Genomic DNA, 24,647 nt, shown 5'->3' with positions numbered 1-24,647 from the left:
TTGTCAAGAGAAGAGAAATAGTCCGGGGTTGCCAGTAGTTCAATAGCAAGGGATTTATGTGAGAATATACTGCAGTTCATGTGGAAACCTGGCTGGAAAGCAACTTCTTAGCGTTGCCCTGGGCACCGCAATGGGTAAACCCCAGGGCAGGGCTGACACAGGCGCAGTTCACGGGAGGGATTTGTGGAGGACTCTACCCCAGCAGGACGCTCTCACTGCTGACCCACAAGGCCACGCCTCTCCAACAGTTTGAATCCACCAGCCACTGTGTAGAAGAAGATGGGAAATCTGACCTCTGGTCCCAGGAACCTCAGGAGGCTTAGCTCTTGGTCGGTTCTGGTTTGGTGGCTTTGAGTTTGTGGCTGCCCCAGAGATGCTGAGTGATGCTCATTTGTTTAACTGAGTTTCTTGAGTCCCCCGAATGCCTTTCATTGCGCAAAGATGAGGATGGTACCAACTCCATTACTCAGAACTCATTTGGTTGTAAGGGACAGAATTCCGAGGGCCTGAACAGCCAGGAAATGTATTGATTCATGTAATTAAGACATTCAGGGTGATAGGCATGTCTGGATCTAGGTAACATGCCCCCAGAAGGAGCTGTCTCCATCTCTGAGCTGTTTTCTCATTTAAAATTCATTCTTCGACAGAGCCTTCTGTCGGAGTGGCAAAGACAGCCGCTGAATTCTTACCTTATAGGAAAGAGAACATTTCTAATAGCCCAGTGGTGAGTGGTGAGGAGGGCGCCCATTGGCTTGGCTTGGGTCTCATTCCCATCCCTGAGCCAATCAGTGTCTGGTGAGGTGGCACAGTCTGATTGGCTCCCCCTGTGCCACCTCTGAAATTGAAAGAGTCAGTTATATCCAAACCACATGGAGCAAGAGAAAGAGAAAAACAGCTTCCAAAAGGCAATTTGAGGGGATTTGTTGTTGTTGTTATTTAATTTTTGTTTTAAATAAAATTTATATTTTATACTGATTTACTTATAAAGTTTGTATACATTGTTTTTCATACTGGATCTTTCCCATTTCCTTTATCCACCCCTCCTTCCATCCATCAGATTATATGACCCTATGATTAACCACCCCCACCCCTGGCCATCCTTACCCGTCTGCTCTCCCCCACCCCTCCTTGGATTCACATACACATCCTATAATAATGGTCTTCTACAGTATTTGTCCTTATAGGATTGAGTTAGTTCACTTAGCATAATGCTCTCCAGACTGAGGGGATGATTTTGAAAGAAGAGAAAGAGCTGCTGGGTAAGGGGAAAAAAGGAACAAATGTCTACTGTGTTCAGCTAATTATTAAGAAGTAATGATGTCAGTTTGAGGACCAAAGTGCATCTGATTCAGGCTTTCCGATCACTTGCTATGCATCTGAGAGTTGGGCAATGAATAGGGATGATAGAAGAAGAATTGATGCTTTGAGCTGTAGTATTAGAGACGAGTGCTGGACATCCCACGGACTGCCGAAAGAACAAATAAATACGTCTTAGAGAAAGTGCAGTCAGAGTGCTCTTTGGAGGCAAAGATGATAAAGCTTCCCCTCACGTACTTTGGGGATGCTGCTAGGAGGGGCTGTTCCTTGGAGAGGAACATGATGCTCGGAAAGGCAGAGGGTCAGTGAAGGAGAGGAAGACCCTCAACCAGGTGGATTGGCACAGTAACTGCCGCAGTGGGCTCTAGTGTGTCAGGAGTGGAGGATGGCACAGGATAGGACAGGATTCAGATCTGTTATTCATAGGGTCGCTGTGGGTCATACTCAACTCAGCAGCACCTAACAACAACAACAACAACAACACTGCCTGGGTCCCTGCTTCACTGTCCCAAAGAGCGGTGTCTTCCCAGTCAGCTCAGCATGCACCTGTCAGGTCCCCCCCATTGTCCCTCCTAGTACTCTGCACCTTTAGCTCCCCTGTCCTTTCAGGTCCTTCAGCTCATCTGTGCACTGAGCTGATCAGAATTTCCCCCTCAAGTCCACGCAGGGACAGTGGAAGCCCTGCCTGGGATGCTCCTCAGATGAGTAGGCGTCCAGTGTGTTGGGACCCTCCTCAGCCGTCCTCCTGTGTGAGCTCTGAGGTGCTGTTATTGTTCAAGAAAGGGGGCTGCAAAGTGCCCAGCACGGTTCCTTGCCCTAGAGCTCAGTATCCAGGGGCTGGGAGGGGGAAGGAACAAATGCACAGATAAAGCCATAATCAGATAGCAGGCGGTGATATGTGTGCTGTGGAAAAATAGGACAGGAAAATAGAGTGTGTGACTCTTTATGCAAAGTAGGCTATCAATAAAAAAAAATAAATCCAACACTTTTTTTAATACCCCATGAATATTACTGGTGCACGCTTAGCTTCAGTAGGGGGGCTCTTTTCACAGTCTGAATAATTATCTCCTCATTTATCAGTTTCATAAATCCACATTTTCATAAATCATTCGGTTTCAAGAGAGACCCATGTGGAAGACCAGCCCCCGGTCTGGGTTCTGTCACAGTGCGGGCAGTGTTAGGACGCAGAGGGGTCTCTAGGAGAGAAACTGAGGCAGCCCTCTGCCTGGGAGGGGCTTCCTGACCTGCTCCACCCCAGGCCCACCAGGGCTGGTCCCCAACTCTCTCCCTCTGGAGGCTGCTGGTACCCTCGCATGCTCGATTGTTTTGCTTCAGGGAGCTCAGCTTTTGCCGGGCCTGGAGACCGTCACTTAGTTACCTGTGTTTTCTTTCTGTTTTATACCGTTACCCAACAATTGAGTATCTCCTCAGTCTCAGAGGCTGGCGAGAGATAAGTCCTCTATAATAAATGTTCCTGCCACAGCTGTTGAAAAGATGGATGTATTAGCAGCTAAAGAGACATTTAAAAACAAACAGAATTGGCCCACAAGGGTCCCCTCCCTAACTCAACAACTGACTGCAGTTTTCCATCCATCATCCTTCACTCTGGGTCCACATACACTCTTTTCTGATTTTGCATCGACCATTAGTCGATGGTTCTTCTCTGCCTGCCTCTCTCTCCCTGAGTTTTCACAGTCCTCACAGTTAAAGTGGCTGCCTAACACCCAGCTTTCGCATCCTTTGTGTTGGACCTTTCTGTTCCTTTCAAGTTCTGTCCAGACTGGGCCCACAGATTTTCCTCTCTGGAGTCTGTTCTCTGGAATGATGTACCAGAACGCATGCCCTGGGAATGCTTTGCGTTTTCATATTCTTTCCAAGAGTTTACTAGCACTGTCTGAATTCCCCAGTTTATTTCAACATTATCTTGCCAGCTTTAGAAATCTTTTTTGTGTGATGGTGGAACTCCAAGTTCCCCACCGTGCCATGTTGTTGTTATTGTTGTTTGCTTTCCAATCGAGCATGCCTCATAGCGACCCCATGAACAAAAGGCCTGAAGCACCTATGCAGCTATCGACATTTATCAAAATTTATAGTTTCCGGAGGCATGTTATTTAGGAAGTGGATGCCACTCCTGCTTCCAGACCTGTCGTAGTATGTTATTGGTTGAGTCACCTGTGACCCTCTGTACAGCAGCTCTGAACCCTTCCCTGGCCTGAGCCAGTCTCACTAACTCCGACACACCAACTCCCATTATTCCAGTCATTGTATCAATCCATCTCATCCGGGGTCTCCCTCTCTTGTGCTGTCTGTCCACCCTTCCAAGCATGATGTCCTTCTCCAAAGACCAATCTTTCCTGGCCATGTGCCCAAAGTAAGTGAGGCGGAGCTTCAAAATCCTAGCCTCCAAGTAGAGACTTGGTTTCACCCTCTCCAAGACAGACCTCGTTGTTTTCTTCGTATGATTTTCCATGATAAGTTCAAGACCCTGCCATACAACACCTAATTTCTCTGTGCCTTAGTTTCCCTATCTGTTAAATGAAGATAAGGAACACAGTTACCCCGTGAGGTTGTCACGAAGACTACTGTCTTAATAGTTATGTAAAGCCTTTGGAACAGTTTGGCTCATAATATGTACCTTTTAAGTAATAAGTAGTAATTTTTCATATGGTTGAGAAGATTTAAATTTTGCTAGTGTGGCAGATATTTACTTCTTGCAGAGGACACGCAGAGTCATCATCTTGGTTGATTGTCAGTCAGCTCCTGTGGTGATAAATCTGGTTGATGCAGGGGACCAGACACTGGGGACTTGCTGTGCAGAGGAGGTGGTTCTGGGGGCCACTGGAGAGGCTGAAAGCTGCATGCATGACACTGCTTTGTCAAGAGCCCAAGGTGGGAGACGAAAACTGAAAACTGAAGTGGAGACTAGATCTCGTTCATGTTAAGACTCCTATGTCCCAAGCACTTGGAGAGTCACATCCTTCACCTCAGAGGTCTTCATTGACATGTTGTTTAAAATTGCATAAGAAATTATGTGGTTTAAACCGATACAAAATGATGACATCTGAGACAGCAAGGGTAGATGTCTGAGGAGACACCCCCCCCCCACACACACACACATGCTAACACGCTCACGTATTTTCTGGAGCAAGAATTAGTCCCCTTAGTTGAAAGGTGTTTCTCATTTGTAGATGTGTTACCTGAAATCTCTCTTTCTCAAAGAATTTGACTCTAAACCATATTTTGTTCAGTATTGGATAAAGTAAACGGATGGATTTGAAACAGAAAGACTTTAGTGCAGGCAATCAGGTGCTAAGAAATGAAGTAAGGTCACATGGGTGTGGGATCGTCTCAGAAGGCCCAGCCTCAGGGGAAGCTGCACGCACATCCTCTCATTGGAGTGAGAGCGTTTGGGTTTAGTTTGCTCAGATGGGGTCCAGCCTCAGTAGGGGGCAGGACTGGCCTGCAAGCCCACAGATGTGCCCCCCTCTCCGCCCGCCCCCGCGGTGTCACCCTGTATGCAGCCGGCTCGCCAGAGGCTTTTTCTAAACAAATAACTGATTTAAGACAATAGGGAGCAGTCAGCTCTGTGCTGGGGGGCCCACCCAAACTCTCCTGTGATGAGGAGAAAGTGGTTCTTTCTCTTATAGGATATTAAAGCATTTGAAAACCAAGGACCCCGTACAGTTGAGGCTGGAACACTTGGAACAGGGGTTCTCTGTCTACGTCAATGGGGCCAATTCTGAGCTGAAGACGTCACCACGCAAAGCTGTCCACTCCGACTTCTCCAGAAGTGCCTCCCACGCCGAGGGGACACATGGTGAGTACGGGCCTGTCCAGGCCGACCGATAACTCTGCTGGCTGATTAGGAGAGTGAAGCCACATCCCATGTTTCAGTGGAACTTCCAGACTAAGACTAGGAAGAAAGGCCTGGCGATCTACTGCTAAAATCTAGCCAGTGAAACACGGGAACACAGTGGTGGGACTCCATCGTGCAGCTAACCACATTAATACCTGCTAGGCCAGGAAGAAAGAGAACATTCATATGTTGTTGTTGTTGTTGTTGTTGTTGTTAAGTGCCGTGGGCGACTCATAGCAACCTTATGAGTGAAAGTCCTCAACACTTGCGTGGCTTTCATCCTCTCTCCAGGTTCATAGGGTCTCCGGAGGCAAGCTATTTACGGAAGTGGATGCCACTCCTGCTTCCAAGCTTATTTTAATCGGAGAGCTCCACCAAACACTGTCAGCCATGGGTAACCATTATCGCATCTGACACATTAGTGTCACAGTTTTCAGCTTCACAGCAACCACAAGTTACCTCTGTACAGCAAGTGGACACACCCAGGCTATATGATTTAGAAGAATGTTTGACCAAAAATAATTAAGAACAGGCCTGAGGGCTACAGATTAGAGTCACCCACCTTTGGCTTGGTAGCATCACTTTCTGTCTAGTAGGCCAACTGGTCTCTCTCTATGTTGTTAAGTGCCGTTGAGTCGTAGGTGACTCATAGCGATCCTATGAACGAAAGTCCTCAACACTACCCACACTATGTTTTGTAAAATGAGAATAATTATGCCCACTTTGCTGGTTTACCATGAGGATTAAATGACACAAGAAATACAGTATGCCTGGCACAACAGTTATCTTGGTCTATGCTACTCTCATTCTTCACCTTGAAGTACCATAAGATCCCAACCCATCCATCCATACATACATAGTAAAGAACAAAAACAAGGTATCAGAAAAAGGAGAAAGTGGTGTCCAGAACCTCCCTTCAGGTGAGCCACTGCCAGTTAAATCTTGGGATGCAGAGCTTCCTAGTCCTCAGGGCGAAAAGGGAAAGCTGATGAGAGCCTCTGGCTTTTCCAATGGACAAGCCCCCACAGGCCTCCTGCTGGTCTGGAGAATCAGGCCTTTTCTGATGTTTTGTGCCCAGAAGTCTCTGCATCTGGCTCCTTGAGTGAAGGCATTCAGTCACTCAAAGACCTGCCTCCCCCCGCCTTTTTGCACATATGCTGGCCTGTCGTGCACACTGGTCTCTGTCTTCCATTGTGCTTTGCAGATGGTTCCCTGTGTGTATAGATGTGCCCGATTCAGCTGAACATAATTATCCCTCTTACTCCATGGCAGGGGTGGACTTTAGTAATAATTATGAAGCCGGCCCTTTCTGCTAGGCATTGATTTGGCTTCTCACATCTCGCTGCTGCTGCAGCCGGCGCTGCCGGGATGTGCACGCAGACGCAACCTTGGGGCTCATTGGCAGGTGTTTGTCTCTGGTGCCTCAACAAGTCTCCTTTCCCCCGTCTCTGGTGCAGATTATGGACGAAGAGCCTTGCTTCGAGAAGCTGAAGAAGTCTTAAGACGCGGCTCCCGGACAGCCCCCAGCAAAGTCCAGCGTCGAGGATGGCACCAGGTCTGCACCCCTTCCCCCAGGCAGAGCCCAACCCGGAACCCCAGCTCACACAGTTGGCCAGGGAGTGGCAGACACATACCGAGAGCACTTCAGCTCCCTAGGCAACGAGTGGAATGGGGTGCTTTCAGCGGTGCAGGTGGAACAGACCTGAGGAGCCCCAAGGCCCCTCACTCACTAGCCTTCCCTACTGCCACCCCAGGCCCGCTGGGAGTAGACTCACAGCCCTATCCAAGGCCTCAGGCACACAATAGCTTTTTATTGAGCATCTACTGTGTGTCTACCATAATCTAAAATGCCAGGGATACAGTGGTGACAAGACCAAGCCCTGCCTGGAGGGTTTAGCTGGCAGTTTGCGTTGTTACTGGTCCTGCTGAGATTGACAGCTTACTGTGTAGACCCCCTGCAGAGGTCCAGGGTGGGAAGGGTGAGCCTTCACCTCTGGCCTCACAGTGTGCCCCTAGCATAAATGCTTGTTGTTCCTTTAAAGAGCTCTGGTGGCATAAAATGGTATGTGGTGGACACCTAACTCAAGGCCAGCAGTTGAAGTCCACCAGCCCGTTATGTAGGAGAAAGATGGGCAGCCTCCTCCCGTAAAAATACACAGCCATGGAAGTCGATGAGGGTCACCAGGAGTTGACGTGGACTCGAGGTAGTGGGTTGGGTTTGAGTGGGTTGTTCCTTTAAAGCGGCTGAAGAGAAAGATGCTCAGAAAAGTCAAGTGAGCTGTCCAAGGTCAAGAGCTAAGAAGTGGCAGAGTCAAGAGTCAAGCTCAGGTGTTTTGCTTCAGGTTCAGTGTTCTTGCCCACATATATATGTGTGCGCGCGTGCGTGTGTGAGTGTGAGTGTGTGTGTGTGTCTCAGTGTCTCAGTGTGTATACTTTGCCTCACTCAGACGCATGGGTCTCAACCCTGCTGAACTTTCAAATCACCTGTAAGATTTAAAAAAACCTGGGTGCTCAGGCCTCACCCCCAAAGATTCTTCCATAGTTAATGTGAGGTGGGGCTCCATCCCTCATGACACTCCTCCCCTGTAGAAGGTTCGGGTCTGTGGCCACGTGCTCTGTGGGTGCAGCTTTTCAGCCTCTGTAGCGTGGTAAGCTTTCGCATCGTGCTGTTAAACAAGAGGTCCATCCAAGAGTGCTGCCTTGCTCAGCCTCACACAGCTAAGGGCCCAGAGGAGAGGGGGGATTTGACCCCTGACATACAGGTACACACGCCCAGGGGCCTCCCCATGTCACGCAAGCACGCTTGCAGGTCTGAGATGAAATGCAGATGTTCAGCCAGCTCACTCCTGTCTCCTGCGTCCTCATTTAGTCTCCAGCAATGAAAGTTAATTTCTCGTTAATGAGGCCTTTCACTGCTTTCCATTTCAGACAGTCCAAGCAGCGGTTTTGAGTCCCTTCCGTTATCAGGAGCCCTGTCTGCATCTCAGACTGTGACTTAATGGTCGGCTCAGCATCCATGCATAATGGCCTGAGAATAAGCACCCCTCCTCTGGCTCTTCCCCTGCGGCCCCACACGTCACAGGCCTGACCGGGCCTCGTCTCCTGGCTTCCAGGTGCCATGAGGGCCGTAATTGTCCCCCTGCACTACCAGCCAGGGGTCAGCTGGCACCTAACCACAGCCAAGCCTCCTTTCTCCCATTTTAAACAGAGAGGCATTTGATGCAGGGAACGAGGTGCTTATAAAAGCCTGCATGAGGAGTAGGTGCTCAGCCCGGGGCTCCAGGAATGGTGCCCGAAAGCCTCCTAGCGCTGGTCTACCGGGAAAGCTGCACCCCCTGACACAGTCAGGAAGGCGGGGAACACCTTAGCTGTGGTCTAGAAATCAGGGAAGCAGTACCTCTACTGTAGGGCTCTGGGCATCCTGTACCCACCAGAGCCATGTGCTGAACAAGGACCTGCCCATAGCTGGTCCAGCTGTATGGGACATTGTCAGGAAACCCGTCACCTGCAGGACATGGGACCACCCACCACCTCGCCTCACCCCACTTCTGCTTTCCCCATGCAATACGATCCCCTCATTGAGCCTAAACCGCAGCTCGAACCCAGCCTGGAAGGCGCTCTAGGGGTGCAGCACGTGGCTTTCCTGACTCTCTGGACCACCATGGCCCGGGAGGGGAGGGATAGGTGCTGAGAGCCAGCCCTCTCCGTACCCACCAGTGGCCGTGCTCCACGCCCACGCGGTCTTTGGGGACAACCCTGTCATAGCTGGAGGGAGTAAGGAATGGGACAAGCAGGGCACGGCTAGGGAGGGACTAGAGCCCACTTCGGGAATGAAATCCCCCGTTCACGTAAGGAAAGGCTTTGACACCTTACAAGTAAGTGGGCCAGGCACTGCATGAGGCTCTGAGATTCAAAACCAGAAATCCACATCTCAGTTCCTGTTCACCAAGGCCCTGCAAACTCGGGGGACTTCCTGGCGTGGGAGGAAGACGTTCTCAAACAGAGAGAGGACTGGCCAGTGGAGTCCCACAGTTAAATGGACGCTTGTGAATCAAACCTGCCCCAGACATTTTTTCCAAACTCACACAGATTAAAAAAAAAAATCTTTGGGGGTTATAATTTTCCAATATTTAAATTCTCAGAACTCTCTGTGTGTGTGTATATATATATGAGTATTTGGTGATATGGTTCTTAATGTACTGGGCAACTAATCCAAAGATTGATGGTTCGAACCCACCAGTGGCTCTGAGGGAGAAAGATGGGCCTTCCCCTCCTGTAAAGATTCACAGCCTTATAAACCTGACGGAGAGTTTCTGTGAGCCAGAAAGAATCTCCTCGTTGTTGTTGTTGTTACTTGCCATCAAGTCACCTGTGACTCACAGCAACCCTATGTACCAGAGCCCTAAACACTGCCCTATCCTGTGTCAGTCTCACTGTCTCTGACGCACCTTGCCCCGTTACCCCTGTCACTGAATCAATCCATCTCATCGAGGGCCTTCCTCTCCTGCGTTGTCCCTCCACCCTCCCAAGCATGATAATCCCTCTCCAAGGACCGGTCCCTCCTTGCAACATGTCGAGAGTATGTCAGACAAAGCTTCAGAATCCTTACCTCCAAGGAGCAGCCTGGTTTCACTCTCTCTAGGATGAACATGTTTGTTCTCCTAGCAGTCCTTGATATATCGGTACTCTTCTCCAGCACCACAGCTCAAAGGCATCAATTCTCCTTCTATCATCTCCTCTATGGGAGTGGGAAATGCGTGTACATCTAGATTCCTACTTTCCTGGAGAAATACAACACACTGACTCCCTAGAGTGCTGGCCTTTTCTCCCGATGAGTGGGCACCAGCCTTCCAGTTTGCTGAGACCAGTTGTGTCGATTGCAGTTTATTATCATGATTGGGCCGCTCCTTCCCTAACACCTGGTGGCTTTCCTCATCCTGTCTCATCAGAGCCTCTGGACTTGGGGCTCTTGGGGCAGGGATGGGAATGCACTTAGGGGTCAAACTGCTCGCCAGCTAGAGATGCACCCCAGAGCTGCTGTTCCAGCTCTCCAAGCTTTGGTTTCATCATCATTAAGCGCTTGCAGGGCCTCTGGGGGAAAGTGTGCCACACGGTACATGTCACAGGGTTGTCACACTTTTGTTGGGGACACCAGACACAGAGACAAATATGGAGAAATGATGGGGGAGCACAGACTTTAGTGCAGCAACTGGGGTTCAGAGCTGGTCCCCACCATATAAGTTGCATGATCCTGGGCAGATTGGCCTGTCTCCACACAGACAGTGGGACCTATGTCCCTCTGACCTCTGGTTTCCACCCTGCGGCACTGCCCAGCCTCCGCCTTTCCCTCTCACAGGCTTCATGCACACCCACAGCTTGCTGCCCGCATGCCCCCGCCTTCCCGAGTGCCGCCTTCTTCGTTCCCACAGAGCTGGCCCAGATCCCCCAGTCACACTCTGGGGGTCCCTCTGCCATGCATCGCCTCATCCAGGCTGAGATGTCCTTCCGCCTCTGTCAGCTCTGGCGGGGGCTGGGTCAGGGGTGGGCCCTGTGGCTTCCTGTTGCAGAGGCTGCAGGTCGGATGCAGAAAAGATGTGTTGTGCCAGCTACATTATTGTTATTGTCGTCAGAGAGGAGGGAGGGACTTGTATCCTCTTGTCTTCCAGAGGTGGGTATGTGTGTTGTTTTGTGCCGTCAAGTCAGAGTTGACCCATTGCTGACCCCTCAGTGGGTTTACAGAGGCATTAAATTGTAGGAGAGAAGATTGCCTGTCTTTCTTCCATGGAGCAGTTGGTGGATTCGAACTACGTGCCTTTGGGACTGCAGCACGGCTCCTTACCACCAGGCCACCAGAGCTCCCTCCAGAGGTGGCGTTAACGTAGATTTCTCTCTGGTATAAAACACATGAGACCGTTTGGGGATTTATGGGACACACAGATAGGACAGCCTCCCTCCTGCCTCTCCCCGAGTGTGTTCTGTCAGGTTGGAGGAAGCCTGTGATCACACAGCCAAGTCCGCGGCGGCTGGCAATGGCCAGTTCACTAACTCCATCCCATCAGGAGAGCCCCCGTGGCCCTCTGTCTGTCCTGGAATTCCTCTCTTCCCTCAGTGCCCAGGGAAACACGGCCAGGCCAGCAGGAGCGCAGAGGACACAGCAGTGGACCCTCGGCTCATTGTCAGCTGTCCAATCGCTGGACTCCCCTGCCCCCACCAGTGTCTCATGTCCCATGTCCTCTCATGGAGCCCGCTCACTCGTAGTGGGCTTCCCTCGTAGAACCCATTTGCTGGCTCCTAGAGGCCCTATAGGTGAGGTGGAAATGCCCCAGAGCGTTGTCCCCAAGGCTGTCAATCACTCTGGAACAGGAGTGCCTCAGCTTTCTTCCCAGGAGCCGCTGGTGGGTTTCAAACCATCAACCTTTTCTTTTTCTTTTTTTTTTTTTACCATCAACCTTTTCATAATCATGTGAGTGCTTTACCCACTCCCCCACGCACCCCGTCCTTTCTTCTCACAGACATTGAGGAAGTGCCTTGCCCTCACCGCATAAAGGACCTCAGCCCAGGAGATGCCGTGACACTGGGGCCTAGCGAGGCTGGTGGCAGCGGGCCTATGTGGGCCGCCTCTGACCCTGTGGGATGTGACCGGTGGTGACATATGGGCTCTCGTCTGCACTGTCCTTCTCTCCCTCCCTCCCCGCTGCACCACTGCCAGCCTTAGCTCTTTCTGCTGCTCTCGGTGGATTAAGATTTATGGCTTCCTCAGCCTTGTAATACTTGGGTGGACAGCAGCCTAATCAACAGAGCCGTTGTTTACCAAAATGCTGTCAGATTTGATGAACGTCATCGCCTCTTAGCATTAAACTGGGAGCGAAGGGATTGGCCTTCCAGCAATTGGCCGTGGGGAGGGCCTTCCTAAAAGGTCCCGGCAGCCAGCACGTTGTGATGATTAAAGCCGAGGTTCTGGCCTCGCTCAGCTGCCACATCCGGTTTCCTTGCATTGGGGGAGGCCCCTCCGCTTTCCCCTGCACCTTCAGAAAGGGAGGCTCGCAGGTGAAGCTGTTGGAGGCCCTTTCCTCTCTCTGAGCTGTGACGCCCGCAGCAAGGACTGAGCCAGCGCCTCCGCGGAGGCCTTGCACAGCAGCCTGTGGTGTAACTTGGAGCAGCGGAACCCGGAAAAAATATAAGAAATGAAGGGGACTTGCTCCCCTCCTAGAAGTCCCTGAGCGATGCAACAGTTAACTAACACTGGTGACTGCGGAGAGGTTGATGGCTCAAGTGTGCCCTGAGGTGCCTTGGAAGAAAGGCCTGGCAATCTGCTTCTTAGAAATCGGCCTTTGAGAGCCCGGTACTGCTTTGGCACACATAGGGTCATTCTGAGTTGAATCAGACACCATAGCAAGGGGGTGACTCCCCACCCCAGTCCTGCACTTGTTTTCAGAGTTGTCCCACCTCTAGAGGGAGCCATTTACCTACTGCACAACCTGCACAACCACACAGGGCAACCCTCAACTTGCCTTTCCGCCCCCCCCCCAATTAACAGTAAGTGTTCATGCACACCTCTTAGAACACTGAGAAGAGGGGAGCAGGGACCCACAAATAACTCCAGGCGTGACTCCGGGCTGGGTGTGGGCAGCAGAGTGTGGAACAGGCTGGCCTCGAGGTAGCAGGCAGGAGCACAGGCGCTTAGGTGTTTGGGGCTCTTTAACTCCTGTCCCTGCACATGATTGACACGGCCAGAGCCTGCCAGGGCCTGGGTGCTGTAAGTCTGCAGGAAGAGCAGCCACTTAGCAACGGCCACTTTGGATGAAGTCACTTGCCGGGAGGGGGCCTGCCAAGAGCACTGGCATCATCCCCAGGGCCAGGGCACAGAGGAGAGGTGGGAAGCTTCAGCCCGGGGGCTGGCTGGCACTCTGCAGCCCTGCGCCTGGTCCCGAGGTGGGCGGGCGGGTGGGCGTCCACGAGGGAGCTCAGCCCCGTGGTGACAGGAGCCTCCTTGGGCTGGGGGCGGTGAGCAGGCCAGATGGAGGGCTATTTATTCCTCTCCCCAGCACCCACTCAGCACTGAGGAACTTTCTGGACCACATTAATTTTGTCACATGTTGCTTCCTTAGCACGTTATGCTTGCTGTGTGAATTCCCTGAGGCTGGGCATGGTTTTTCCACTTTCCCCCCCCTGTATCCTGTTGTGTTACCAGAACTTTGCTTGTGGCCAGTGGCCAGCTAAGGTCTGGCTGATTAAGTGCCAGAAAAATTACCTGCAAGCCTGGGTCCTGACACCTTGTGCTTAGGCTCCTGAGGCAAAGAGAGGGGGGCAGTTCCAGGACAAAGGGGATGCGAAAGCCACACGGGAGGGCAGAAGGCACCTGCCTGCCTCCCTGCATGCCGCAGCCCTCCTCTGCCTGATTGAAATCCGAGGCCAGAGACATGTGTTCGTACCGGTCCATTACTGGTCAGGGGAAGAAGCCTGCCTCAGATGGAGCTGGATCTGAGCGCTTAGTGTAGCAAGACTCACATCTCAGTGCTCCTTCCCCCTTACTGCCCCAGGTGGGCGGCCAGCAGCTTCCCGGTGGCCTCTTGCTTGGCCTCCTCTCTTGGGCTTCCCTCATGCAGTCACTGTGGGGAGCTGGGTGATCAGGTGGGGTCACATGCTCCATTCACCCTGGAGCATGTCTCTTCTACCAGAGCATTTCCCCCAAAGAAAACTAGAGCCGCACTGACATTCTGGGAAGGCATTTAACACAACAGACAGAAACCACCACAGTGCCCACCGTAGTTCTCCTGATCTGACATTTCCAGACTTGAATGTGCGTGTGGATTCACTCGGGATCTTGTTGTATGAGGAGTCAGTGAATCTGAGGGAAGTGGGCCCCTCGAAAGCCCCAAGTGGATAGTGAGGCCACCCTTTCCACACGAGGAGTCCAGCCCGGCGGTCCTCTGAGCTGCACAGTCCTTATCATCTCTGAGCCTCCTGGCCTTTGGGATGTTACGTGGTGCTGGGGAGGGAAGAACCATGCCCTCTGACTGGAGGTATCACGGAAAATCCATCTCCATGGGAACGTAGGCAGGGAAGTCTGGGGATCTCTGGCCTGGGAGCCCAGGTTTTATGTGTTCTGTGAAGTAGGGACCCCACTGCTGGCGCTAATAGATACTTTGAGAACAATGGTCATGTTTTGAGAGCATTGGCAAAGGCTGGAAGTGGTGTGCACTTGAACCTGGAGCCCCATCACAGCTCGGTGGATGGTCAGGAGGACCAGGAAGCCGGGTGCTGGAGATGAAGGGTGTCCGTGGCACCCACCCCTGCCTACCACCTCCTCCTCCCTGTTCTCTGATGGGGTGACTCCCTAGCTGCCGCCTCTCAGACCATTACCTGATCCCCGTCTTTTTCCTGAATGATCCATGGCCCAGCCCCTGTAGCTTTTGCACATTAGAAATTGCCACAAGTTAGAATCGACGCCATGGCAGAGTTTGAGATTTGTTTCTGTTTCTGTAATTCTCCCCGAAGACCCCGGAGCCCAGGCTGACATATTTGTTCTTCTGCATACACAGGCGTTTGGAGGCCTGCCTGCCGGGAACGGTAGAGTGTGCGTGGGGTGCTTTAGAGCAGGGAATGGCAAACGACAGCTGTGGGCCAAATCCAGTTGCAGCCTGTTTTTGTAAATAAAGTGTTACTGGAACGCAGCCACGCTTAATCGTTTATGGATTGCTCGTGGCTGCGCCCGCGATGCAGTAGCTGAGTCGAGTAGTTATGACAGAGGCCACATGGCTCACAGAGCTGAAATATTTGCTCCCTGGCCCTTAATGGGAAGTCGCAGCTCATCCCTGGTTTAGATGAGGCCTCTGGGGCCCTGGCTGTGTGATCTTGGGCAGGTGACACACACCTTATGCTTTGCTTTCCCACCTGGGACGTGCATGTGGTCCTGGGGCAGACCTCCCAGGGCTGTGGTGAGGAGCAAATGAGTCTGACGGCCTTGGAGAGAGCTCAGGCCATGGAAAGTGTCAGGCACACAGAGAGCCCCAGAGGGGGGCCAGTGTGAACATGGGGCACACAAAGAGTCCCAGAGGCGGGCAAGTGTGAATGTGGGCACACAGAGAGCCCCAGCGGAGTGCCAGTGTGAACGTGGGCACACAGCCCCAGTGGGGCCCAGTGAGAACGTGGGGGCACACAGAGGGCCAGTGTGAATGTGGGCACACAGAGAGCCCCAGCGGAGGGCCAGTGTGAACGTTGGTTGGAAGTAGATTAGCCTCAATTTGCTGAGAGCCCGCAGAAACAATCAGATGAGTGAAAAGGAGGAAGGTCAGGCCCCCCCAAGAAAAAATTCCAGGGCACTGTCCCTCAGGTTTGTCTGAGCACCAGCCGGTCTGCGTCTGAGAGGGAGGGTCTTCTTGCGTTTTGTGTCTCTGGGAGCCTTACTTTCCCCACCCTCGCCTGGCCTTGCTAACTCAGCCCAGCCAGCAAGCTTGAACTCCATCACTGGGGTGGGTTTTCTTTGGCTAGGTACTAGATAATATGGTTAGTTGGCTTGCTTTTGGGGCCCTCATTGAAGTAGGGGAGTTTGGTCTCATGGCTAGAGTTAATATCACATAGAGTGAATAGGTCTGGTGACCTAGGGGTAAGAAGCTGCGCTGCAATCCCAAAGGCACATAGTTTGACTCCCACAACTGGTCTGCAGGAGGATGGGCAGTCTCCTCCTGTGCGATTTACTGCCTCTGAAAACCCACTGGAGGGCCAGCTGTGGGTCACTTCTGACTTAGCAGCATACGATAACAACAACAGGGTGAACAGGTACAACCCCACTGTACTGTGTCTGGAGCCCCACGCCCAGGACTCAGCCTGCTCTGCTGAGTGCCGTCCTCATGACAGTCGGACAGAGAGCGCGACAGCGCTCCTGTATTAACACATGTGGAAATGGTGCTCAGAGAGGTTGGGTGACTTGCCCCGAGTCATGCAGGGAGTAACATCAGTTCCAGGAGTCCAACCTTGTCTGCCTGAGTTTACATCCCAGACTCTCGTGTGAGAAAGTCGAATACAGCCCAAAAGACGACATGCACCCTGAAGAAGTTTGTCAACCAGGATGAAGTTTACCACACGTAGCAGTAAGCAGACCCCACTGAGGTTTAGCTAGATTGTTTGTGCCTGTGCGTGTGTGTGTATGGGTGTGTGCATGCACGCTCCTTTATATATGCAAGGCATTTGGACACAGGCACGCAGACAGCCTGGTTGGTAGGATGAGTGCGTGATAGCACCAGGGACCTAAGCTCCTTCTGTTTTCCCATTTGGCCAGAACAACACATATCCCCACCTCGTTGCTCTTGAACTGGAACTGACTCATAGCTGACCCTCCAGTGGGCTTTCCAAAGCTATAGAAGGAAATCTCCCATCTGTCTCCCACAGACCCGCTGGTGGATTTGAACCTCCAGAGAGGTGTGGCCTTTGAGTTGACAGCACAGTTCCCTGCTGGCCACACCAGCAGAGCTCCCTCGGCCATCCCGAGCATGTGACCTTCTTTGCCATCCTCTTAAAAGGGCTGTTTTATTCCTAAACATCCCATTTGCATTCTGGTTAGGAACAAGAGTTGAAGGACAGAGGCTGAAATGTCCTGTGTCTGCCAAGTCTGTCCTGATGACCAGTCAGACAGCAGCTCTCTCCGAACTCCATCTGTGGCCTTCCAGCCCTACAGGCAGACCCAGCCTGGCTAGCATGGCCATCCAGGCTGCAGGGGCCTCCAGTGCTGAGAACATCTTTACAGGACATGTTCCACCTCCACGGCTTCTAGTCTGTAACTGAGGATAATGAATATGCAAAGAGCAGAGCCGCTGTCACAGAGAAGTACCAGTAATGATCATATAGGAAGGTGAAGGGAAGCAGGAACGCTCAGCAGGGCTTCCTGGAGGAGGTGGTATGTGAAAGGAGTCTCTGCAGCTACATAGAATTTGGATCCGTGGAGATTTGGAAGATGGCAAAGTTTTGAGAGAACAGAGTGAGGACATGGGTCACGTGTCAGAATGCCATCACAGATCACGAACTCCTACTCACACAGACGTAGGTGGAAAAGAAAGTTTCAGTAGTGTTTTTCTCTGTGGCACAGTTGAATCCAGAAATTCTGAGAAAACCCATTGGGTCTGCGTGAGTATCAGGTTGGTCCCCAGCAGTACATGGCATCCTTCCTGTTAACTTAGCTTCCCTGTGGGAAGAGAGGAGTCCCTACCTGTTCACATCATTGTCTTTGGTATTTTTCTAGCCCTGCACCAACTGAGAGAGGTTGGAGGGAAGTGGACTGGGCTGGGCTGACAGTGTCCAGGCCTCAATCCTAATACTGTCCTTGGGCCACATGTGAACTTCGAATGTTGTTGTTGTTGTTGATTGCCATCAATTTGAACACGACTCATAGCGACCCTATGAACAAAAGGCTTGAAGCCTCTACAACTATCGACATTTATCAAAGTTCATAGGGTCTCCGGAGGCATGTTATTTAGGAAGTAGGTGCCGCTCCTGCTTCTAAGGACTTTGACTAGAGGAAGGAAATAGACCCCAGAGGAGAACTAAGGAAGTGTTTGCTGTAGTGTGAGGAGGGCAGCCGGGCTGGCCAAGCTGCGGATGTTTGAGGCACAGGAAGCTCTCAGTCTGCTGAGAGGCCCCAGAGGCAATCAGATGGTCGAGCTTGAGGAAGGTCAGGTCCCCAGAGTAAAAAATTCCAGCGCACTGTCGCATTTGGGCTGAGCCCCAGGCACACGGCACAGTGGGGTTGTTTACCTATTCACCTTATATGGTATCAACTCTAGCCAGGCGCTCGCCAAGTAACCATCTTACTGGTGCTTAGCCAAAGAGGCTGCAGCCCACTACAGATTCTAGATTTTACTCAGTCACTTCTACGATTCGAGCAGGTCTGATGTTCAGGCACGTGATGGGACCTACAGGAACCAGAGGAAGAATGCTATGCTGGGCTCTCTCCTACTTCCCACACCGGGCGTACTGATGAGCGTGCAGGTTTGACTGCTACACCAGGGAGACCCAAGCGAACAACGTGAAGGCCTGTGTTTTTTTGACGAGAAAGTTCTACTCACACCTCAGGCACTCACTCAGTGGTCCAGCTTAGCTGCCAGGAAGGCTGGAATGTCACCTCTTGAAGCAGGCAGAATGAACACTGGGGACAACTTGCAGTATAACACCCAGACCCTAGAGTATTTCCCCAAGAGTGACGTAGTGCTGGAAGGAGAGGGCTTCCCACCTCCCCAGGTTTCCACAGTCCAAAGCATGAGGGGAAGGTTCTGTATTATTTCCATTCTAGAATCAATCTCGCTCTCGCTCCCGCTTCCACTCCCTTTCTCTCCCTCTCCCTCTCCCTCTCTTTGTGTATGCACATGCACCCACACACACCTTGAGAATGTCTACAAGAAGCAAAATGCAGTTTGTCAGACTTGTGTTGGATCAGAGCGGTTCAGTTCAGAACCATTCATAGGGATGGGAACTGATCGTGTGGGGGCTGGAGGATCCAGCAGGATTTCATGACCCAGCAGCAGCAGCAAACAATAACAACAAACACTTTCGAAAACCTACTCAGAAAGTATTTCAAAGTAAAAATAAAAATATTATTTAGAAAATGTAATCGAACGTCTTTGGGCCAGTAGGAAGCACTATGGACTTGTGAGCAGAGGTGACCCATATGCCGATGGTCCAGTGTGCATCCTGTTATGCAGACAGCCCTCAAGTCAAATCGCCATTCCTGTAGCTTATTCCTGTGGTCAACTATTAAAGTGCCAGTCCATCAGTCCATGTCCGTCAGAGCAATAAAAGCATTCATTCTACCCTGTCTGAAATGGTCTGTAATTTTTAAATTTTTTTTTTTATGTCTAGAAATCTGTGCAAATCAGAACAGAAGCTGGCTCACGGCTCCACATTGAACCTCCGCTGGACTATTCTGAAGATTTCAAGCCATGTGGGGATGTGAATTCCAAGTCAGAGGATACATCTGAGAATCATCCACTGGTAGGAACCAGACTTGGCTCTATTATTACTTATTGCACTCATTTATAACATTTAAAGCTGCATGCTGGGAACCTGACATTCAGAGTCAACATTATACAGTCCCCAAACCAGGAGAGGATGAGCTGAGGAGTGCAAAAAAATGACAGGGGCGAAGGAAGGAGAATATCCAGAAGGCTTCCAGGGGGGCAGGGGGAAAGGAGCATGACAAACACTGGCTGAGAGGTGAGGGCAGGTGGACAGCAGAGTGGATGTTCAGCCTGTGTGTGTTGGCCAGATAATTTTTAATCCTTATTCTCAAATTAATGTCTGAAATCCTTTGAATTGCAATAGAATTTTTTTACAGCATAGTTTTGTTGAGTACCTACTTCTGTGCCTCAGGTAATGTCCTGGGCGCCAGAGAGGCAGACATGAGCAGAATGACAAGATAGATGCCTGTTCTTAAGCAACTTTTGTTACAAAGGAGTAGCAGATAAGAGAGAAGAAAACTAAGAAACAAATGAGATTGTTTCAGGAATCGATAAGTTCTACTGATGAAAGAGAGATGGGACAGAAAAGGAGTGTGGGAGGAGACACATTAAGTAGGACAGAGTGTCTCTCAGGTGTGACGTTTCAGCTAAAGCCTAATCAAGTTGGTAAGGCAGCATGGTGGTGGTGGTGGCTGAGAGAGCAGCACATGAAAATGGTGTGAGGTTGGGCTTATTCGAAGGGCAAAATCTGGCATGGAGTGAGCAAAGGGGAGCACGGAAGGAGATGAGGTGAGAGGAAATAGCAGGGCCAGAACAAGCAGGCCTGGCCTTGAGGATTTAGATAAGAAGAGAGTGATAAGATTGGGTCCTTTTTATGGTACATAGTCAAGTAACATTATTAAGGACAGTAAGTCCAAGTGATGGTGAGATTGGCACAGGATAGGGCAGAGTTTACGGCTGTTGTACGTAGGATCACTGTGAGTCGCAGGCAACTCGATGGCACATAACAACAACAAGTCCAAGTCTAGCTGTTTATCCATGTCCCATTTGCAGGAGTGCCCTTTATTCAGTTGTGGGCCCAGGTTTTCCACTTCTGTCCTAAAAGCCTCCCTCTATTCAATGCAAGTGGCAGGGAGAGAAGGAGAGGGTACAATGCCCATGAAACATTGTGGATTACGGTTTCCTGCTTCTTTCTTTGTTCAGAAAAGAAGGGCAGGCAAGAGTCAGGGTTTGTTGTGTTTGCTATTCTTGTTGTGAAAATCTGAGAGCATATGAGGAATTTTTTGTCTCTAAGGGGGAGTAAATAAATGTCTTTGTGGTAGATGACCCCAAATCTTTTCACCTATTTAATATATGTATTATGTGAGATTTTATAATAGGCGAAATTATGGACTTTGTTGCCTTTAATGTTCACCTCCCAGAATACACACACATACACATTTGAATTATCCAGTTTTTGTCTCAAGAATTTTAAGAAAAACCCCAAATTTATTTTACTTTTTATTGTTGAGAATATACATGACAGACCACACACAAATTCATCAGTGATATTTATTACATCCTTAACCTGTGCCAACATTCTCTCCCTCCTATTCCCAAATTGTTCTTTCTCCATCAACATAAACTCGCATCCCTCTAAGTTTCTTGTTTGACTCTTTGAGTTGCTGCTTTCCATTTGATCTCATTTAAAGAAAGCTTGAAAGAGCACAGCACTCAAAGCAGACGCCCTTTCTGAGCTGATCCTTTCATGACCCAAGTGGAAAGAAAATTTCCCCCCAGATACTGTGTTGGTGTTTTTCATTAATAAATACGTGCAATGATTTTGTAAATCACTACCTAACTTGGGAGGGACTGGAAAGCATTATGCTAAGTGAACTAACTCAGTCTCATAAGGACAAATACTGTATAATTCCATTATTAATAGAACATGAATGAGGATCCAAGGGGGGAAGGGTGGGAGCAGAGGGCTAAAGATGGATGCAGGGGTGGTTAATCATGTTGTTGTTGTTATGTGCCGTCGAGTCGTTTGCAACTCATAGCGACCCTATGTGCAACAGCCCTACACCGTGCTCTATCCTGTGCCAATCTCATTGCCTCTGACACTCCCATCCCGATTACCCCAGTCACTGAATCAATCCACCTCATAGAGGGTCTTCCCCTCCTGCGCTGTCCCTCCACCCTACCAAGCATGATGTCCCTCTCCAAAGATCTGTCTCTCCTTACAACATGTCCAAAGTATGTCAGATGAAGCCCCAGAATCCTTGCCTCCAAGGAGCAGCCTGGTTTAACCCTCTCTAGGATGAATGTGTTTGTTTTCTTGGCAGTCCAGGGTACATTCATAGGGCCACACAATTTGACAGGTGAAGGGAGGGATGAGTAAAGGAAATGGAAAAGATCCAGTGTGAAAAACAATGTCTATGCACTTTGTAAGCAAACCGGTATAAACATTATTTTAAAAAAACATATAAAATGTGAGCTATATCAGAGTGTGCCTTGAATTTGTTGTAATATGGGTTTTACTATATGGAAGTTGATGTTGTTGTATTCCGTTGAGTCAGAACCCACCCATAGCTGACTCTCCAGCGGATTGTCAGAAGCAGTAGATCTCAGGCGAGGAGGCTGCCCATCCTTCATTCTTGGAGCAGCTGGTGGATTCAGGCTGCCCCAGGTACCACCTTTGGGGTAGCAGCACAGCTCTCTACAGACACCCCACCAGAGCTCCTGATGCAGAAACATAGCTTCCAATGAAAGCAAAGGAACCCAGAAAGTATATTTACAAGGCTTAGAGCTCCCACTGAAAAAAGCCAAAAGAGACAAAGGTTTTTCCTAATCAAACCTTCAGTGTGCAAAACCTCATATATAACCTGAGAAGACAATCTCAGGTAATCTCTCTCATGTTGCCATTTCATCTCTTTGTGACTCTTGCTTGCTGGTGGTAGCATGTACTGTCAGTGGGAAAGCAATTTCTCATTAAACCCAGAAGTGGGAAATCTAGATGGACGCTATGTGTTCTGCAAGTCACGAAAGGGTTAAGCAGAACTATTGGTTGATTTAAAGAAGACTTCGTATCATATTTGTGGTTTAAGGCTTAAAGATTATCTCAGGGCAATGCCTTTAGGGTTTTGGCCAGCCTCCATGGCTCCACAAAGTCTAGATTCCATGACAACTTAAAATTCTTTCTTGTATTTCCCCCCCTTTGATCATGCTTATTCTATAGAATCTTTGATCAAGACATTCAGTGTTGCGAATCATTGGTCTAGGATGGCAAGGCCATAGTCTCAGGGGACTTGCAGGGTCAGTTGGCATGACATGGCCCAGAAAGACAACATTCTACATCCTGCTTTAGGGATAGTGACTGGGGTCTTGAAAGCTTATAAGCAGCCTCCTAAAACTCAAAATACAGTGGTGTGGTCTTGGAACCAACTCGTAGCTTCAGTGGATTTCAGAGGCTGTAAATCACACAGGAGATTGCCCATTTTTCTCCCTTGGAGCTGCTGGTGGATTCAAACCACCTGCCTTTGGATTGACAACACAATTCCTTACCTACTAGACTGCCAGAGCTCCCTTGCAGGCATTTAAGGTGTAACTGTTTTTCTCTTTTTACCCAGGGATAAAAATGTGTGAAAATAAAAAAAAGATGCATGCAAGCAATTAGTCCATAGAGCTAGGGGACTCTATGAAACAACCCCCATGTCCCCGAGACCAGAAGGACGAGATTGTAGCTGTCACTACTCACTTTTCTGAAAGAGATCATAGTTGAGGGTGATAGATAGACAGGGAGAAAATGTGGAACAAAACACAAAATCCCAGAAATGGCCAGCCCTGCCAATCTGGTGGCGTAGAACATAACACGTCAGGCTGCTCACTAAAAGATGAGTGGTCTAGATCCACCAGCTGCTTTGAAGGAGAAGGATGGGCAGTCTCGTCCTGTAAAGGTTTAAAGCCCCAGCAACTGGATGGAGGCTTGCCGTGAGTCAGCCTTGACAGCAGTGGGTTTTGCTCTGAGTTGTCAGGTAGGGATTGGTGGAACCCTTGAGTCACACCCTTTGAACTTGGAATTGAATTCAGTTTTGTGACATGATTTTCGGCCAAACAATAGACGAGCCTTTCAGTGAACAATGGCCCCAAGAGGGTACTCAGCCCTTAGAATGATCAAGATACAAGATCACAAGGGGAGAAAGCTCAGAAGACAGGAAAAGAGAGGCCAGGAGGCTGTCTGGTCTCATGGCAAAAGAACCAATTGTTCATGGAAGCAATTAGCCGGGCATTCTGTACCCTCTTGCTAACACTAGTCTACAAAACTGCTGGTAGTCTCTTAGCCCAAGAGCCTGGTTCTTTGCCAAGTTCAATATGTTGCAGCCTCCGCCCGCCTCAATGTCACTGGCTGTGTACATGTCCACAATGCCAGGAGCCTCCATGGTTCCCTTTGGCTGTGCGCATTGGGTCCCTCCTTTTAAGTGGACATGTGTCTCTCCCTTCCCAGGGCCCCAGAGTCGCCACAGGCAGCACAGGGCAGAGGATCCTCACAAACGATTAAGTTCCATTAGCATTCCTGTGCGCACTCGATCAGAATCAGCACCCGCTGCTTTGCCAACACTTAATTTCCTCCGCTGTGAGTGCTTGATTGTATTTCATTCTTCCCCACCCCCCCATCTTGAGGGGGCACTCCGTATGGCTTCACGGTCAATTTGCCCTTGGAGTTATTTTCCAGCAAAGTGAAAGAATGAAATGGCAACACCAGATTTCTGCAAAGGTGGAAGAAGCCTTACGAAGATGCAGTGTGAACGAGGAGAGAAAAGTGTGTGACCAAATATATGCAGCCACCTCACCCTCGCACGGTTTGCAAGCACAGCCTGAAATGGAGCAGAAGACGACGTGTGTCCACATATGTGCTTTTCATCTGACCTTCACCATTGAAATCCAGCAGCTCTTTCGCCTTCAGTCATATTCTTCGTGAACTTCAATTTCTTGGGGATGTGGAGTTCACAGACTGCAAAGCTGAAGACATATTTTGTTGTCTTCTACCCCTCTGACTTGCACAGCGGGGTTTTTTTTAAATATGAATTACTAGCTGACATTTAAAAATCAAAAAGATTCCACAGAATAATGTGAATTTGGAGGCAGTGAATATGGAAGACCAAAGAAGAAACTGATGCCTTTGAAACGTGGTGTTGGTGAAGAGTATTGAATATCCCACGGGCTGCCAAAAGAACAAATAAATCTGTCTAGAAGGTTGTACAATTAGGGTATCCCATAAAGGCACAGATGCTGAAACTTCCTCTCGCTTATTTTGGGTATATTTTCAGGAGGAACCAGTCCTTGGAGAGAGACGTCATGTTGGGAGAGGTAGAGGGTGAGAGAAAAGGGTGAGAGGAAGACCCTCAACAAGACGGGTTGATGCAGTGCCTACCAGAGTGTGCTCGAGTATGTCAGAGATGACTGGGATGGTGAAGGGTAAACACAGGTCAGAGCTGTTGGCCATAGGGTTACTTGGGTCATTGTTGTTGTTATGTGCCATCGAGTCGCTT

General features: G+C 49.9%; 1 protein-coding gene across 1 annotated transcript in view; it reads left to right on the top strand.

Moving 5' to 3' along the window:
* The window catches only part of KIAA0556 (KIAA0556 ortholog), a 151,866-nt gene that overhangs the window by 6,205 nt on the left and 121,014 nt on the right, over positions 1–24,647 (top strand). The window contains exons 4-6 of the mRNA XM_006896630.1: positions 4,965–5,134; positions 6,631–6,728; positions 19,022–19,153. Of these exons, the coding sequence (XP_006896692.1) occupies positions 4,965–5,134; positions 6,631–6,728; positions 19,022–19,153 (400 nt within the window). The remainder of the gene's footprint in view (positions 1–4,964; positions 5,135–6,630; positions 6,729–19,021; positions 19,154–24,647) is intronic.

Source organism: Elephantulus edwardii, unplaced genomic scaffold (genome assembly GCF_000299155.1).
Source record: "Elephantulus edwardii isolate Elephantulus edwardi_28Jun2011 unplaced genomic scaffold, EleEdw1.0 scaffold00186, whole genome shotgun sequence".
NCBI lineage: Eukaryota > Metazoa > Chordata > Mammalia > Macroscelidea > Macroscelididae > Elephantulus > Elephantulus edwardii.
The sequence above is the reverse complement of the archived record's forward strand: the minus strand, read 5'-3'. Positions and strand labels throughout refer to the sequence as shown.